Source organism: Sceloporus occidentalis, unplaced genomic scaffold (assembly GCF_023333645.1).
Source record: "Sceloporus occidentalis isolate IW3139 unplaced genomic scaffold, rSceOcc1.0.p SCAF_102, whole genome shotgun sequence".
NCBI classification, from domain to species: domain Eukaryota; kingdom Metazoa; phylum Chordata; class Lepidosauria; order Squamata; family Phrynosomatidae; genus Sceloporus; species Sceloporus occidentalis.
The window spans coordinates 1782901-1798822 of record NW_028317082.1 but is presented as its reverse complement, the minus strand read 5'-3'; the positions used below and the strand labels follow the sequence as shown (position 1 = coordinate 1798822).

At 40.4% G+C, this 15922-nt stretch overlaps 1 protein-coding gene across 1 annotated transcript in view; it reads right to left on the bottom strand.

Moving 5' to 3' along the window:
* The window catches only part of LOC149283567 (integrin alpha-9-like), a 201682-nt gene that overhangs the window by 67405 nt on the left and 118355 nt on the right, over window positions 1-15922 (bottom strand). The window contains exons 16-17 of the mRNA XM_089497374.1: window positions 13249-13398; window positions 5120-5196 (exon numbers count right to left, since the gene is read on the bottom strand). Of these exons, the coding sequence (XP_089353500.1) occupies window positions 5120-5196; window positions 13249-13398 (227 nt within the window). The remainder of the gene's footprint in view (window positions 1-5119; window positions 5197-13248; window positions 13399-15922) is intronic.

The following is a 15922-nucleotide window of genomic DNA, read 5'->3' as shown; positions in this document are numbered from 1 at the left end:
AAATGCACAAAGGGGGCAATACACAATGGTGGGGAGGGGGGGGACATTAATCAATAGTAAAGGCTGGGGCATCAATACACAAGGGGGCAAAAATACAAAAATACAAAAGGGGCAGTTAATAACAAAGCAGTGTAGAAAATAAAATTGTTATGCTTCAGTGTTTGGGTGTCAGTGTGGCAGAGCCTGTCCTGGTGTGTGTTTGGGTGTCGGTGTGGCAGAGCCTGTCCTGGTGTGTGTGTCTGGGTGTCGGTGTGACAGAGCCTGTCCTGGGCTGATTTTCAGTCTGGCCCTGTCAGCAGCTGGCTCCGGCAACTAGACAGATTTATCATTAAACAAAGCACTGATTTTAATGCAGACCTGCAATATACAAGTTCTATAAGCATCCCTGGTTGAAGGAGAAGCAATGTCTCCATATACTAAAGTGTGAGAGGCCTAGAAAAAGGGTCACCTGAAGAGGCAAGCAAGAATACTCAAAATTCTCTCCCCATTTGACGGTTTACATAGCTACGTCATCAGACTTGCCTTTCAGGTAAGATTATGTATCACCTACACATTTGCTAACGGATTAGCTAGTGTGTATGTCTATTTATGCTGTAATCTGCCAAATTTACGTGACTGCAGTTTCCGGTTTCCATCATTCTGACACATTATAAACACAATAAATCCTTAGCCAAGCTTTCAAACCAGTTTATTTAAAAAAAAAAAAAGGAAAACCAACCACTGAATATTGAATATTTTATGTACTATAACTTATAATTACTTCCAATGAACACAAAAAACTAAATCAGAATTCATTTTTAATTGTTCATTTGAAATATTTCCAAGTGTGTACATTAAATATGAAAGAGTGGGTATATTTAAAGACAGATTTCAAACAATGTTATATTTAACTTTTTTAAGATTAATAAATTAAATTATCAAAACTATATAGCTCCTACTTTTTTCAGTCAGTGTAATTGTTTGAAAGTTAGCTGCATCTTCAATTGCCTGTTCCTTCCATTTTTCTCACCACTACAAAGGCTACCAGAACAAACCAACAACAAGGGAGAGCTAAATGGATCCTAACAAAAGGAAGTTAAGATTTTTTCATTGTGCAAACAAGGTGGGATTTTGGCAAACACATGCTATACACCCCGGTTACACTGGCTTATTTAAAAGTACTGAATTGGATGATGTGTAGGTAAAGCTGAAAACAATTATAGTCAAATTGTTAGATAAGTTAGAGAAAAGACAAGAAGGTTAATGATGACTTCTTAAAAATTGGGTATTGCATGAAACAATAATAGCATATAGGTCAAGAGTTCACTCCAGTGATAATATACATAGTCCTTTTTGCTGAATACCCGACATATGCATTTGCTCTTTTCCACATCCCCCAGCTAGATGCCCTACGGGGAAAGTGTTCAGTCGAACACATCTCCCTGCACAGGACATACACTGGCCCCTGGCTGCTTGAAATTTGCATGCAGGGGACTGTTCAGACCCCAGTACCCATGTGTGGAAAGTACTACCATTGATTTCAATGGAATCACTTTCCTGCCACTGATTGAATGATTCAAGCAGCTAATTAGTGGCAAAGACCATAGAAGACAAAGGCAGCCTCCTCTGTGTCACATAACTGCGTTATTTGTTTTTGGGATTAATGCATATTAAAATACTTGAAGAGTACTTTAATATGCATTGTTCTATAGTGGGGAGGTCAGGAACTGTCAGGGCTCGGGAACACGGCTGGAAGCCCTCAGACAGGGCACACGGCTGGAACACGACTGGAAGCCCACACACACATAACACACGGCTAGAAGCCCACACACAGGACACACGGCTAGAAGCCCACACACAGGACACACGGCTAGAAGCCCACACACAGGGCACACGGCTGGAAGCCCACAGGCACTGGACACACGGCAGGGTACTGGACACACAGCAGGGCACTGGAGACACAGCCGGGCACATAGCAGGGAGCCCTCAGGGAGGGCAGCTGTAGTTAGGCAAGCTGGCAGTGTTAACCGCCATGGCCATCTTTAATGCAGGACAAAAGCCTGCATTAACTGTGATTGCAGGGGTCGCAACCCCCGCGATCACTTCCACAGAGGCCCTGTCAATTACCTGTGCATTGCTAGCTGTGCAAGCAGCGTCTCTTGTTCCACTCAGGACAAGCAGGAAACCAGCGGAGTCACGTGACTTTACGTCACTTCACATGACTCTGCTCGATTCCTGCTTTCCCTGGCGGTACAAGAGAAGAACGCAGAGGGATACAGCGGCTCCTGCAGAAGTCTGCAAGTGGCACAGAGAGATCTGCAGTTCAGGTAAGGGGGTGGGGGAGGTGGTATGAATGAGTATGCGTGATTGACAAAATGAATGAGTATATGTCAATGAGTGAATGAATGAGTATCTGTAAATGATTGGTATCTGTATATGAGGAAATTAATATATGAATGAGTGAATGAATGTATGAATAAATATGAATGAATACGTGTGTGATTGCATGGATGTGTAAGTGGGGGAAAGCATTGCACAGGGAGGCTCTTTGAGGATACCACAGGCAGGTTCTTTGGGGCAAAGGTGGGAAATCCTATGCTTCCATTCTGGGTGTTGGTCAGATCCTGTGAGTGTAATCAGTGTGCGGGGGGGGCATTAATTCATGAGAGGGTGCTGGCTGGGGGCATCACATAAATCAATAATAAAGGGGGGGCTGGGCGGTGGGATAAATATACAATGTGGGGCTAGCTGGGAGCAATACACAAGGGTGTGGGCGCATTAGGCTTTTACATTCTGCTGACCAGCCCAAATAAAATGCTTGCGGCATCAATACACAAGGGTAGCAACTGGGGCCATTACACAAAAGGGGCAAAAACACTAAAAGGGGGGTCAACGACAAAGCAGTGTGGAAAATTATTGTTGTAGCTTAGCCCGTCTGGTGGGTGTCAGAGCCTGTCCTGGTGTGTGTGTCTGGGTGTCAGTGTGACAGGGCCTGTCCTGGTGTGTGTGTGTGTCGGTGTGGCAGAGCCTGTTCTAGTGTGTGTGTGCGTGTGTGTTTGGGTGTCGGTGTGGCAGACCCTGTACTGGTGTGTGTGTTTGGGTGTCGGTGTGGCAGACAGAGAATCTGTCCTGGTGTGTATTTGATCATCTGTTTCCTGGCACTTTACTTTCTGTAGGAATAAATTGAACTATAGAAATCAGTGAGCAGAAAAGTGAAGGTATTGTGTTATTTAATCTATTTCAATCTGCATTTTTTATTAAAAAGGATTAGTTGTGGCTTCAGGCATCCTGTGTATGATGACTTTTTTTTAGTGTACTGATGTACTCCCAATCCCATCACATTACTTCAACATGTGTTAGAAAATCAGGAAAAGATGGGCATGGATGGTGGGCTGATTCGGTGGCCCCTTCACTAGACTTGCCCCCCAGGCCGTACGCAGCCAGCCCTCCCCTGCAAGCCGGGTCAAAACCAGTAAGTCTATATCAAATGCCAAATCAGAATCCAAGGAATGAAGTCAAAAGCAAGCCAGATAACAACAGGTTAATCAGAATCAGAGTACTGTAGCAGGAGAACTGGGCCAGGCAGTAGGCATATAATCTGTAATGCAAAGGCCCAGAATGGTGAAATAAGCAGGTATTTAAGGGGAGGGGCTGCACCCAGGTAAGCATATGCAGCTGGTCAGGTCATTAGCATATATATATACTAATGATCGTTCTGATAGGTGACCTCTAGAGGCTGCAACAGACATGATGGTGAACGAATACAGGCTGCCAGGGTGGAATCCTGACAGGAACACTGTCTGGGTGTTGGTCAGATCCTGTGAGTGTAATCAGTGTGCCGTTAGGGGCCTAGTTAAAATCAGAATAGTTATGATTTTTTTTTAGCTTGGGCTACTAAATTAGGAGTCTACAGAGCCAACTTCAGTGTATCCCACAAGAAAGATACATTAAATCACATACTTTTTTTGCAGTGCTGCAAACTTAGAGGAACTCACCACTGTGATATTGCACTCCCACTCCATAGTTCAGTCAATGGAAAAATCAAAATTGGCATTGGCTAAAACTTCAAAATTAAATACAGCTACACCCCTGTGCCCCTTGGGCTTAGCAGGGTTCTGTCTGCATGCCTTATCATACACCAAAGACACAGAGCATCGGGAAAGTGTTATACTAGAAAGCCAGTGACAGAGGGAGAAGCTATATAAATATTTTCCCTGCAGCCCCATACATTTGCTAGTGGTTAAATGTGTAATGTCCCATTGTAGTTTTTTTCACATAGACCATGGTGCCACAAAACCCCTGGTATCTAGGCCACAGGTTGCCAGTAGTGCAATGATGATTTGATTGACAACAAATGTGAAGTCAAAAAAAGGAAAGAAAAAATATTTTTTCCACATAAGAGCATTAAATCCCAAGAATACGCTATTAACACACATTTTTATTCATGTTTTCTCCATATGTTAATGATATTTGCTGAGGTTGATTTGTATATGATTATACAACGGTTTGAAGACAGAATTCCCTTAAAGTGAATGATGGGATAATAGAAAAAAGTAGGTATAATAGGCACTGAAAGGTGGTGTGGAAAATGAGGCCAAATATATATATGAAGAGGCAACATTACTGCGCAACACAAAGTTAGAGTCTTTAATAGCCAGAGGGCATTTGAATGGTTGCAAACATAATACCAGATCTTATAATTTGACAGAAAAAAACTGAAGAAGTTAGAAATAATAAAAGCATAAGATGACCCATGTGAACATATAACTTGACTGCAGTTAAAAACCAGTTGGCCCATCTATTCATGTTTGAACTAGATGTGCTAAAATTAAATTTTAGCTGCCAAGAGCTTTGGACATCTGGAAACATCACAAACAGCCAAGATGGACACCTGATTTAAGGGGTGTAGTCAGCTAACTAGGGTCAAGTCTTTACGTAGACCTTTTATGTGACTTGGTGACCCATTGATATATATATATATATAAAACTAACACTGCCTGATCACTCTGTACTCATCAAATATTGTGAACTCATCATAAGGGAGACATTGAGGGTAAACAAAAGGGACAGACAGATTTGAGAAAGGGGAAACAAAAGTCTCATTGTTCAAATTATAGAAAAACAGAGCAGTGTTTAGTACCTTGATAGCAGAAGTTTGCCCTTTAGATTCAAGTCAGCAGCACAATCATCAGACCTACAATTCCTTTCAAAAAATGTCTGAAAAAGAAAAAAATGTATTAATATTATAAAGTATTACAGTCATTGGTACTGTTAGACTCATATCAAAAATATTTGTGAATGGGGGTTAAGAAGGGTACCTCTGGATATTGTTGGCTAACATTATGACCGGGGCTGCATTTCTATATAAGCTCCAAAGCTGCCAAAAGGCTATCCACTGTCTAAGTAAATTATAAATGGTAAATGCTATTGTACAATAGTACTAAAAAGAAAAACCCAGTCCCTATATTAACATCACACTGCAGATTGTTTTTAAAAAGAGTTGAAAAATTAGACTTTTCTCTAGTTGCTGCACATGTACATTTCTGTAAATAACAAGTATTCAGTAAACAGAAATATCAATTGAACTAAAATGTTTTGTTTTAACATATAGTTTTTATACTACATGTTCTGTTTTCCACATTACACAAATTAGATAATGTTTCACAGTTTCCTTCCCCTATACATCGGAAGGAAAATATAGATAATGGGTCAGTCTTAGACAACAAGTGAAAAACATTCTGTTCTTTTAGCTCTTATAAATATGTTTTGTTTCAAAATAAAAATAAGAAAATAATGAAACCACTAAACACTAAAAGTAAGTTAAAAACAAATTTTATCAACATCTCGATTTAGTGCTGATAAAATATACAGGCCAGATTGGAAAACAATGTAGCCACTATAAAGTGCCTCTCAACAGTAGTTTACAGGATCAACTGCAGGCAGTACATAAAAAAATATTGACAAAGTACTGAAAAAAAGAAAAGATTATCACTATTACTTTTCCCTGTTTCAAGATTATAATAGTTTTCACAATATACAATCCTTTTGTGGCTGCATATTTTCTTCATGTACTTCTTTTGGCTATGGTATATTAGTCTTGTCTATCAGTCAAACACATACAACCTCTTTATACAGCCGTGTGATAAAATAGTCTTAATCACATGGAGTAAATTAATTGCTACCAAAGCTGGGCTTCTTTAGTTATTCTGTAAACAATAATTTCATTTTGGTGTTGTGAGAAATATCACTCTCGAAGCAACCTCTGGGTCTGTAGATAATGCTGTACATTGCATTTTTTTAATATGGGTTATTAGTTATTTGACTAAAAAAGTGTATGCAAAATCCAATGATGAAACATTATCACCTCCTTAGACTATTTACTTGGCTGTGGCAACTTTAGCAGCCATAACTGCAATCAATTTCCTGTAGTGATTGATCAGTCTCTCAGCACTGTGGAGGAATGATGACCCAATCCTTCTGCAAAATTATTTTAAATTACATTTGTTGGTTTTCATGTATTAACTGAAGTTATTAACTGAATAGCTTCATGTCCTGTCTCAATATCTCTATAGGATTTAGGTCTGGACTTTGACTAGGCCATTCCAAAACTATTTTTTCTAATTACATGCTTGTGTCTTTTGAATAATGGACTTGCTTCATGACATACCGTATTTGCGCGATTATAAGACGACCCTGATTATAAGGCGACCCCCCAAATCTGAATATTAATTTAGGAAAAAAAGAAAAAGCCTGAATATAAAACGACCCTATAGGAAAAAAGTTTTACCAGTAAATGTTAATTCATCTAAACTATTTTTTTTTTAATAAAAGCTATGATTGAGAAAAATATTTTGGTTTTATTTCCTTCTATTTTCCAACCTGCCCCCCAGTTATGCACATCTGCCCCAGAAATGCCTTATACCCCCTATATGCCACTGTGCCCCATGATATGCCTTTTAACCCTCTAAATGCCACTGTGCCCCATGATATGCCTTTTAACCCTATATGCCACTGTGCCCCATGATATGCCTTTTGACCCTATATGCCACTGTGCCCCATGATATGCCTTTTGACCCCCTATGTGCCACTCTGCCTCCAGAAATGCCTTATACCCCTATATGCCACTCTGGCATTTAGAGGGTTAAAAGGCATATTATGGGGAAGAGTGGCATATAGGGAGGTTTAAGGCATTCAGGAGGCAGAGTGGCATATAGAGGGTTAAAAAGGCATTTCTGGAGGCAGAGTGGCATTAAGGGGGTTAAAAGGCATTTCACAGAGCACTCTACCTCCAGAAATGCCGGCACCGGTGGGGGGAACTCTGATCTCTGACAGCCGGGGAAGGTCTGCGCGATGGACGCAGACAACCCCCGCTGCTAGCCACACCTCCTTCCTGCCGCAGCGGAAGTTGTCTACGCGAATCGCGTAGACATCTACACACTGCCCCAGCTACACATCGGGGACTCAGAAGTACCGGTAAGTGGGGCGGGGGAGACAGGAGGATCCAGGTCCCCTGCAGCTGTGGGGGATCTGTATCTTAGTCGTCTCATAGTCAGACCTATTTGAGGTCTGATTATAAGACGACCCCGATTATAAGACAAGGGGTATTTTTCAGAGCATTTGCTCTGAAAAAAACCTGGTCTTATAATCGAGCAAATGCAGTAATTCTGCATCAGCTTCAACTGTCAGATGGACAGCCAGAAATTTTCCTGTAGAATTATCTGATACAGAGCAGAATTCAGGTTTTCCTCAATGAGGACATAATGTTTGTGTCCTGATGCAGCAAAGCATCCCTGAACTATGACACTGCCAACATACTTGACCATAGGTGTAATGTTCCTAATATGTGATGCAGTATTTGCTTCTATATACTGTATGTAATGGAGAACACCACCAAAAACACACATTGCTGGCTTATCAGTCCATAGAACCTTATTTGGGAAGAAAATCCAGAAAAAAAACGAAGAAAATCCAGATGTTTTACAAGCTCTAGATTACTATTCATGTTCATCTCAGAGAGCAGCGGATTCTGTAATGTTGCTCTGCCATAAATTCCATTTTTAGTCACGAGTATAAACAAACACAATGTGCTTAAGCTAATGACACACAATGATAATGTCACGTACTGGGTCCATACAGACGACTGTAATGACCCAGTGCGCCTGATGATGGTATTGCAGGAGTCACCGTGCAAGAGTGGAGACACAGATGCAGCATAATCACACTTCCCTGTGTGTTGGGCCATCAGGATTGTGTGGCCACTTACCATGGCCAGTACATAGCAGCGGATGTTGTCCAGAACAAAACAAAGTGATCTACTGTAGGCACCCTGGAGCAGGCATGAGACATAGCACTAGAATCATGTGCATGATGCAGGCTGGGAGTATGGAAAGCTAAGCAGAGCACAGGAGAAACATAGCAAGCAAGGGAAACAGAGCGACCAAGGGACATAGCCAGACATTACATACATGGTACAGGACACAACAAAGTACAGGGCTGACAAGACTGACCAGGCTACACATGACAAGACTACACAGATACCACAGGACCAAACAGGACTAGCCTAGGACTATATGGTAATAATTGGAGATTTAGTCACATCTTATGGCCATAGTATGCTTAGCCCACCACTACACCAAAGTACTCCAATATTCGGTGGGTCCTAACCAATGTTCCATCTAATTTTTCTTAGTTGGCGTGGGCAGAAAATTTCTCTTGTGCAAAAATTTTCACAGAGCAAAAATTTTGTGCGCACAATATCCGCGCCGCATAAAGTTTCCAAAAAATTATTTTTTGGGGCAAAACTGTTGTGCACACAATTTTTGGGCATGTGTGCTCTCTAAAAAAGCTATGTGCGCGCTTAGAGGGAACACAGGTCCTAACACTAAACCCTGCCTACGGAAGTACTTATAAACTGAACATTGAAACTAAACACATATCAGAAAGACATACCTGTAGACTGCAGACTGAGACAAACATAACGGATGGGGCACACCTTAAAAAGTGAACAGAGCTGAAGCAAAGAGCAGAACTGGAATTAAGGAATCAGAAGCACAGTACAGAGCATAACCAAATCCAGGAATGGATTGTAGCAAAACAGGGAAACTGTAGCAAGACAGAGATATGCAGCTCCGCAGCCTGGATGGGGCCTGACAGATAATATTTCATTTCTTAATTAAACACACCCATTAAACATTCACAGTGCTTGTGGAACAAGCAAGTGAACATTGGATTTAATAACTGGTCAAATTTCCATTGGCATCCATGACCTCAAACAAACATTTCTGGTAGCTGCAGATCAAACCTGTGCAACGTTCAGGATGAACTTTAGACCAGTGTTCCTTACAGAACTGCTTAAGCTCAGTGAAATTCTTAGGATATCTGGTGTGAACATCTCTCTTGAGGTCATTCCACGGCATCTCTAATGACAGATATTTTAAAACATTTTGTAGTAGATTTACTTCAATATTTATGGTTATTGTCCTGCTGCATCACCAAACTTCTAATGAGGTAATGTCACATTATGACATTATCCTCTATAACCCTTTCCAGCTTTATGCAAATCATCAATTCTTGATTATAGCTCTTCTGTATATGTTTTGTAAGGCATGGTTAACTTCAGCAGATGCTGAGTTGTTAACTCCTGACTTCAATTAGCTTTTGTTAAAGTCATTAGCCTAGGGGTTCACATACTTTCTCCAACCCACACAGTGAATGCTCGAATGATGCATTCAATATGGACAAGAACAATACAATAATCTTTGTTTTATCAGTTAAAATAAATTGTGTTTGTTCATTATTGAAAAGATCATACCATATTTTAAGTTATGCAAGTAATACATGCTGGTAATTCCTAAGGGTTCACATATTTTTTCTTGCCACTGTACATGTACCGTATATACATTTCATAATGTGTATAACAATGTATTTAATATTTTCCCACTCACCGTAATAATTGCATGGCTTGATGCTAATTTTATTGTTGGGGTGTCAAAACAAGCAATTTTATCACCAATAAATTAAATGAATTAACCAGTTTAGTTTTCTGTAGATCAAACTTCTGAGGTCACTTGGCATCCCATATTCAGCTTTTAAAAATTTAAGAGCAGATGGCAGTGTTTACACTTTTCAGATTTAACTAAGCCCGTTAATTTAAGTGTTCTGCTCCTGCCACACCCCAGTGGTCAAGATAATTAGATTAGACATTGATTTATCACCCAAGTGCATTTTGACAACAGGATGGCATTGACCTTATAAAAGGTACTACACCAATCTGGGGTTACCAATCTCATCCATAACCTTGTCACAAAGGACTGTCTTTTGAAATTAAAACATCCCACACACTTCAGTTTCCAGAAACAAATACAGAATTCTCATGGGAGTTTCAATATATATATAAAAGCCTTGTATGGGGATGGTCAATGATAATGGTAGGAATCTGTGGTTGGACCCAAGTGTGGCAAACAATTCTTACATTGACAAGGGTCTACTGGAGGGTAGGTGCATTGAGAAGGGGGCTTGAGCCCTGAGCTTTATGCTATAAAAAACAAAGTGGTGTTGTAAGCGCACCATTTGTATTGGAGTGCATGGTTATAATCTGTTCATTATTGTATAATGCTGTGTGTCTTCTGATGGAGCTGCTGGATAGCGTTCTGTACAGAAGGAGGGCCTAACGGATACTAGAACTGGGAGTAGAAGAACAAAAGATAGAGAAGGAAAGTCTGGGAGAAGAGGAAAAAGAGAATTTGGAAAAGGGGAAGAAAGAAAAATTAAAAAAGGGAGAAAAGAAAAATATTGCGCATGCACTTTTCAATGATGGGCATTGCTAGTATGTATGTATGTATGTATATATATATTATATATGTATATATATACATATATATATATATACACACATACACACACTATATGGACAAAAGTTTTGGGACAACAGGGACTTTGATGACATTGCATTCTAAATACATACATACATTGTAACATACATTGTAACTATAACAGCTTCCACAAGATTTGGAGAGCTACTGTGGGAATGTTTGGCCATTCATCTAGAGCATTTGTGAGGTCAGACACCAATATTGGACGAGAAGGTCTGGCTCACAATCTCCATTCCAGTCCATTCCAAAGGTGTTCGATGGGGATTGAGGTTAGGGCTCTAAGCGGCAAGTCTAGTTCTTCTACTTTGTGCAACACCATATGGACAAAAGTACCGGGACACATCTCTTAATTATTGAAATCAGGTTTTGGGCTAGACCCACTACTTCCAGTGAAGGAAAATCATAATGCTTTCAACAGTTTGGGGAATACCCTTTTGTATTCCAGCATTACCGTGCCTCAAAGCAAAAGCAAGTGCACAAAGCAAGGTCCATAAAGACACGGTCTAGGTCAGAAGGGGTCAGAAAGAGACAGGAACAAGCGTGTACGCCACTGTTCAAAATGTGTTGATATTTGCACATATTTTCAAGTATGCACCCCTTTTCTTATACAGCTGGGATGCATAGGAGAAGCAATAAAAAATGCACTTTGTTGTCAGAGTGAAATAGATACTAAAAATTTCTGTGGAAGAAGCTTGTCAGTCTTATGTTTTACTACAGAACATTTAAGCCCTGATGATAAAAAAAATTATTTATCACACCACCTGCTTTGCTAATGTTTTGTCACAGTGATGTATTAATACTGTATATACTACTCCAAATCATATAAGAGCGGTTGTATACTATAATAATGTAGAGCTTGACTAAACATAACAGTAAACATTTGTTCTTTAGCAAATATACGGTGGTACCAATTTTTTTTAGTCTTATTTTTACTTAGTTTCTTTTTTTTTCCATATTATCATTTTAAATCTTACATAATTGCAACAAATTACATCAATAGGATAGTTTCCAAGTTTACACAACCCGTTTATAAGGTCTGTAAATGTGATGAACATCTATAATATGACATTATACTATTGTATTATTATTATTATTTGTACCGATAAGTACCCGTGTTTCATTACGGACAACAACGTTCTGGTGCAGTTAAACATTTTCATTATAATTTTTATATATGTCTGTAAGGCACTAAGTGGCCTACACCAGTTTGTTTACATATTTATAAATATGACAAGACGCCACCTGATAGTGGGTACGAGCTAACCTCTATATCATACTAGCCACTGTTCTAACAACTGTATACATGAAAGAGGGTTTCTAGTCTTTACCTGCATGACAGCAAAGACAGTTAGCATGTTGATGCCACTCAAATAACAAGCCTATGCTACTAGCAGCTTATTTAATAGCTCCCATGTATGCATTCACAAGCAGATGGAGACCAGAGATGACACTACAGGCTATCCCTTTGGCTTCAACGGGACCTTTTCATTTATTGTCTATTTCACCTATTCATAAAAAATAATCATCTTTATCATGGTAACCCCCTGAGGCTGAGGACACACGGGGGTATGTTTGAGATTGGGAGGGGGTACTGGTGGATTCCTGTGGAGCGTTCTTAGCTGCCTGCCCAGTCCCCTCTTATGTCTAAGTCACCCTGTGCTCATTGGGGGGCACAGGGTGAACAGGAAATGCCATCTGGTCTACCCATGATCTAGCCAGCTATGGGGGTTCTATAAACCAGGAAATGCTGATGGGCCTGACTGGGACCTCGTTGCAAATTCATGGAACTGTACTGCGGCTAGGTACTGCTGCTAGGTACTGCGGCGATGCCCGCCGACAGTTGGAACTGCATTGCTATGGACACCCTTTGTCCCACCACGTCGCTCTTGTCAGGTTACATTAAGCTCGTGGTGAGCAATATGTGGTGGTGGTTACAGAGAGGGAGCTCATTTGAAACCCTGGTTTTATTACCAATCTTTAGGACCGGGATTTACCCAGTCGAGGCTATGGAACTCTTGGAAGGCTAATGCGCGGGCTATTCCCAGGGAAGTTCCCAACGCTGTCGCTCAGGGTCCTGATGTTGGATCACGTCCCTTTTTGGACCATAACAAGCTCAGATCCCTTGGAATCACCCCAACATAGTGACTCTTTGTATGGTGGCGCAGGGCTGCCTGGTGGTTGATGAGATTATACCCCTAATCCTATCTTGTGTTGTGTACAAATGTATGTTCTGTCTTTAATAAACTGAGTTCTCTTTTACACATACACTAAGTATCGAATAGTGCTTGGGGTAGAATTACAGAGGATTAACCCTTGAGCAACCGAGCATTCACGGCAAGGAAGATTTCTACAACGTAGCTACTTATTCCGAGTACGGGTCTCCGTCACATCTTGTTACCTGGTTCCTCTGTGATATTTTCTGTCCTTTTTTCCAGCGAAGTACAGGTTTGAGTGGTGGTAACTCTTTCTCCTCATTTCCAATCACATGCTCCCCAAGGCTATATGATGTTTCAAAGACAATAGGCGATATCACATCTTTCACTCTCCGCTAAAAAAAACAACACAATATCAAAGGAACATTAGGTGTAAGTTTGAATGCAAAAGGTACAATACATACACATACAATTTTTATAGAAGATGAAAACATTTATATAATATAGGATTTTTCACAAGTTACTATTCTTACCCAAACTTTCAACCGCTTTATTAGGCTAAACTCAAATAATGAACCGTGGAAAACACTCTTTATAAAAATCAGTGCTGCAACTATAAATTAATAGCGGGGCATTAAGCCAATTGTTTTCACTTTTGAAGGGTCTAATTTCTGGAAAAGCTTTCTAGGTTTACATTAAGAAATATGTCATTAAACTGTGCATGTGGCTTAAATTAACCCCTTCAATCCCAGGGGTTTTTGGTACCTCAAAGCCCAGAGCAATTTTGCCATTTTTGCGGTATGTCGGTTTAGCGATTATTCTCTTTTCCTGTGAATAGTGTACCCATGTAAACTATATATTGTTTTTTCAAGGAGAGATAGAGCTTTCGTTTGATACCATAGTTGGATGATTAGCTGAAAATGTAGAATGAGAAATTTAGTAAAAACTAGCGAAGATTAGAAAAATAAACTATTTTTTTTTTACATTTCCCCTCTGAATCTTCACAAAATTAGGTAAAGTGATGGAAAATCCCCTCCAAGTTTATCAATTCAGGTGTCCTGATTTCAGAAATACCTAATTTATACAGATTTTCCAGACTTTCCCAGCACCAGGGAGCATACTATAAGGTGTACAATTTTGTATAATTTTTATGCCTATGGCTTAACGGGTTTGGGGGTTGTGAACGGGGGCAGGAGGGTTATACTGGCTAGATGTTATGCTAGGGCAATGGGAGGTAAGGTTTTTTAAGAATTTTTTTTATTATCTTTTTTTTATATATATATTTTTTTTTTTATTTAAATTTTTTTACATTTTTTTTGTATTTTTTATATTTTTTTTTTTACACAGTAATGGTTAGAGGTCCTCCTAGGGACCTCCTGAACATGCCAGTGATGTCACAGTGACATCACAGCTCACATTCTTTTTTTAGTATTATTTATATTATTATTTTAATGATTTATTTAATATTATTTTTAAATGACTAACCGTTTTTTTTCCCAGCTTTTCTGTTACAGGACGGGAGGGGAGTGAGAGAGATGGTTTCTCACTCCCCTCCCCGCGATCCCCCTGCACCGATCACACTGTGATCTCTATGCAGGTCCTCACAGACCTGCATAGAGATCACAGCGTCTCTGTGCCTCATCGGAGGGCAGGATATCCCCGCAGGGGGATGACCTTCCGGGTTACGTCAGCAGTGACGCAACCCGGAAGGGAATGCCCGTCCCGGTACGTCCAGCCCTTCTTGCAGCGTCAGGGACACATCCCTGCCGCTGCATGGGAGACCAGGCTGTCGTTTGACAGCCTGGACTCCCCACTGACAGCAGAAGCCGGCTTTGCCGGCTTTCTGCTGTCTGATCGCCTGTAACAGCTTCCGGCATGAAAGCCGGTAAGCTGTTACACGTAAACTGCCCGATCACGCGATCTGTTACAGGCGATCGGACAGAAGAAAGCCGGCAAAGGCGGCTTTTGCTGTCAGTGGGGAGTCCAGGCTGTCAAACGACAGCCTGGTCTCTCGTGCAGCGGCAGGGATGTGTCCCTGAAGGGCTGGACGTACCGGGACGTCCATAGGGGTTTCTTAGTGGGCGTTTTTTGGACGTCCCGGTACGTCTATAGGGGATTGAAGGGGTTAAGTGACAAGTACCCTAACACAAGGCTCCAGAAACCCTGGGCACCAGGTTGCCATGGTGACTAACATCTTTCTGCATTATATGACCCCGATGGCCGCCTCACTGCACCTGCTTTGCCACGCTCCAGCAGGAAAGCATAAGGAGCTGGATTCACGATGGCAGTCCTTGCCAGTTTGAAACCTCTTGAACTGCAAGACCCTGGGCGTTTGTCAAGACTAACATGTTTGGCTACACAGCATATAAAATAGTTTAAACAAGTCTAGCTACATGCCCCCAGTAAATAATATTTATCAGCATGACAATGGTTGTGAAACATTGTTTATGTATGGCTATGAAACACTGAAACAACTTAATCTTTGGCAGGTATTCTAAAACACAAAAATAGTCTTTATAGTGTGAAATACTCCTTGTCACGAAGGGGTTAACTGTGGTTCTGTACAAAGTCATGCTGCACTGAAGAAATGTGTGTCTTATTTTGTATTGCCCAAATAAACATCAATTAACTCCAGACCAGATATATATATAACAATAAAAACATAATTGGAGAAGAAAAAAGGCTGGCTCCTAATTTTTTTGGTTGCCTCCTAGTTCCAAACAAAATTTGTCTACCCCCACTTTAACAGGAGGATCCAAATATTATCTGTAGTGCCTAAGTAACAGAACCTGGATTAACAATGATTTTGTGAACATGTGAATGTAAGACTTTACAAACATACCAGAAAAATATTACTAAATTAATTAATTAGTCAGCTGGGCCAAATGAACTCACATGGGCTAAGTAGATGGTAAATAT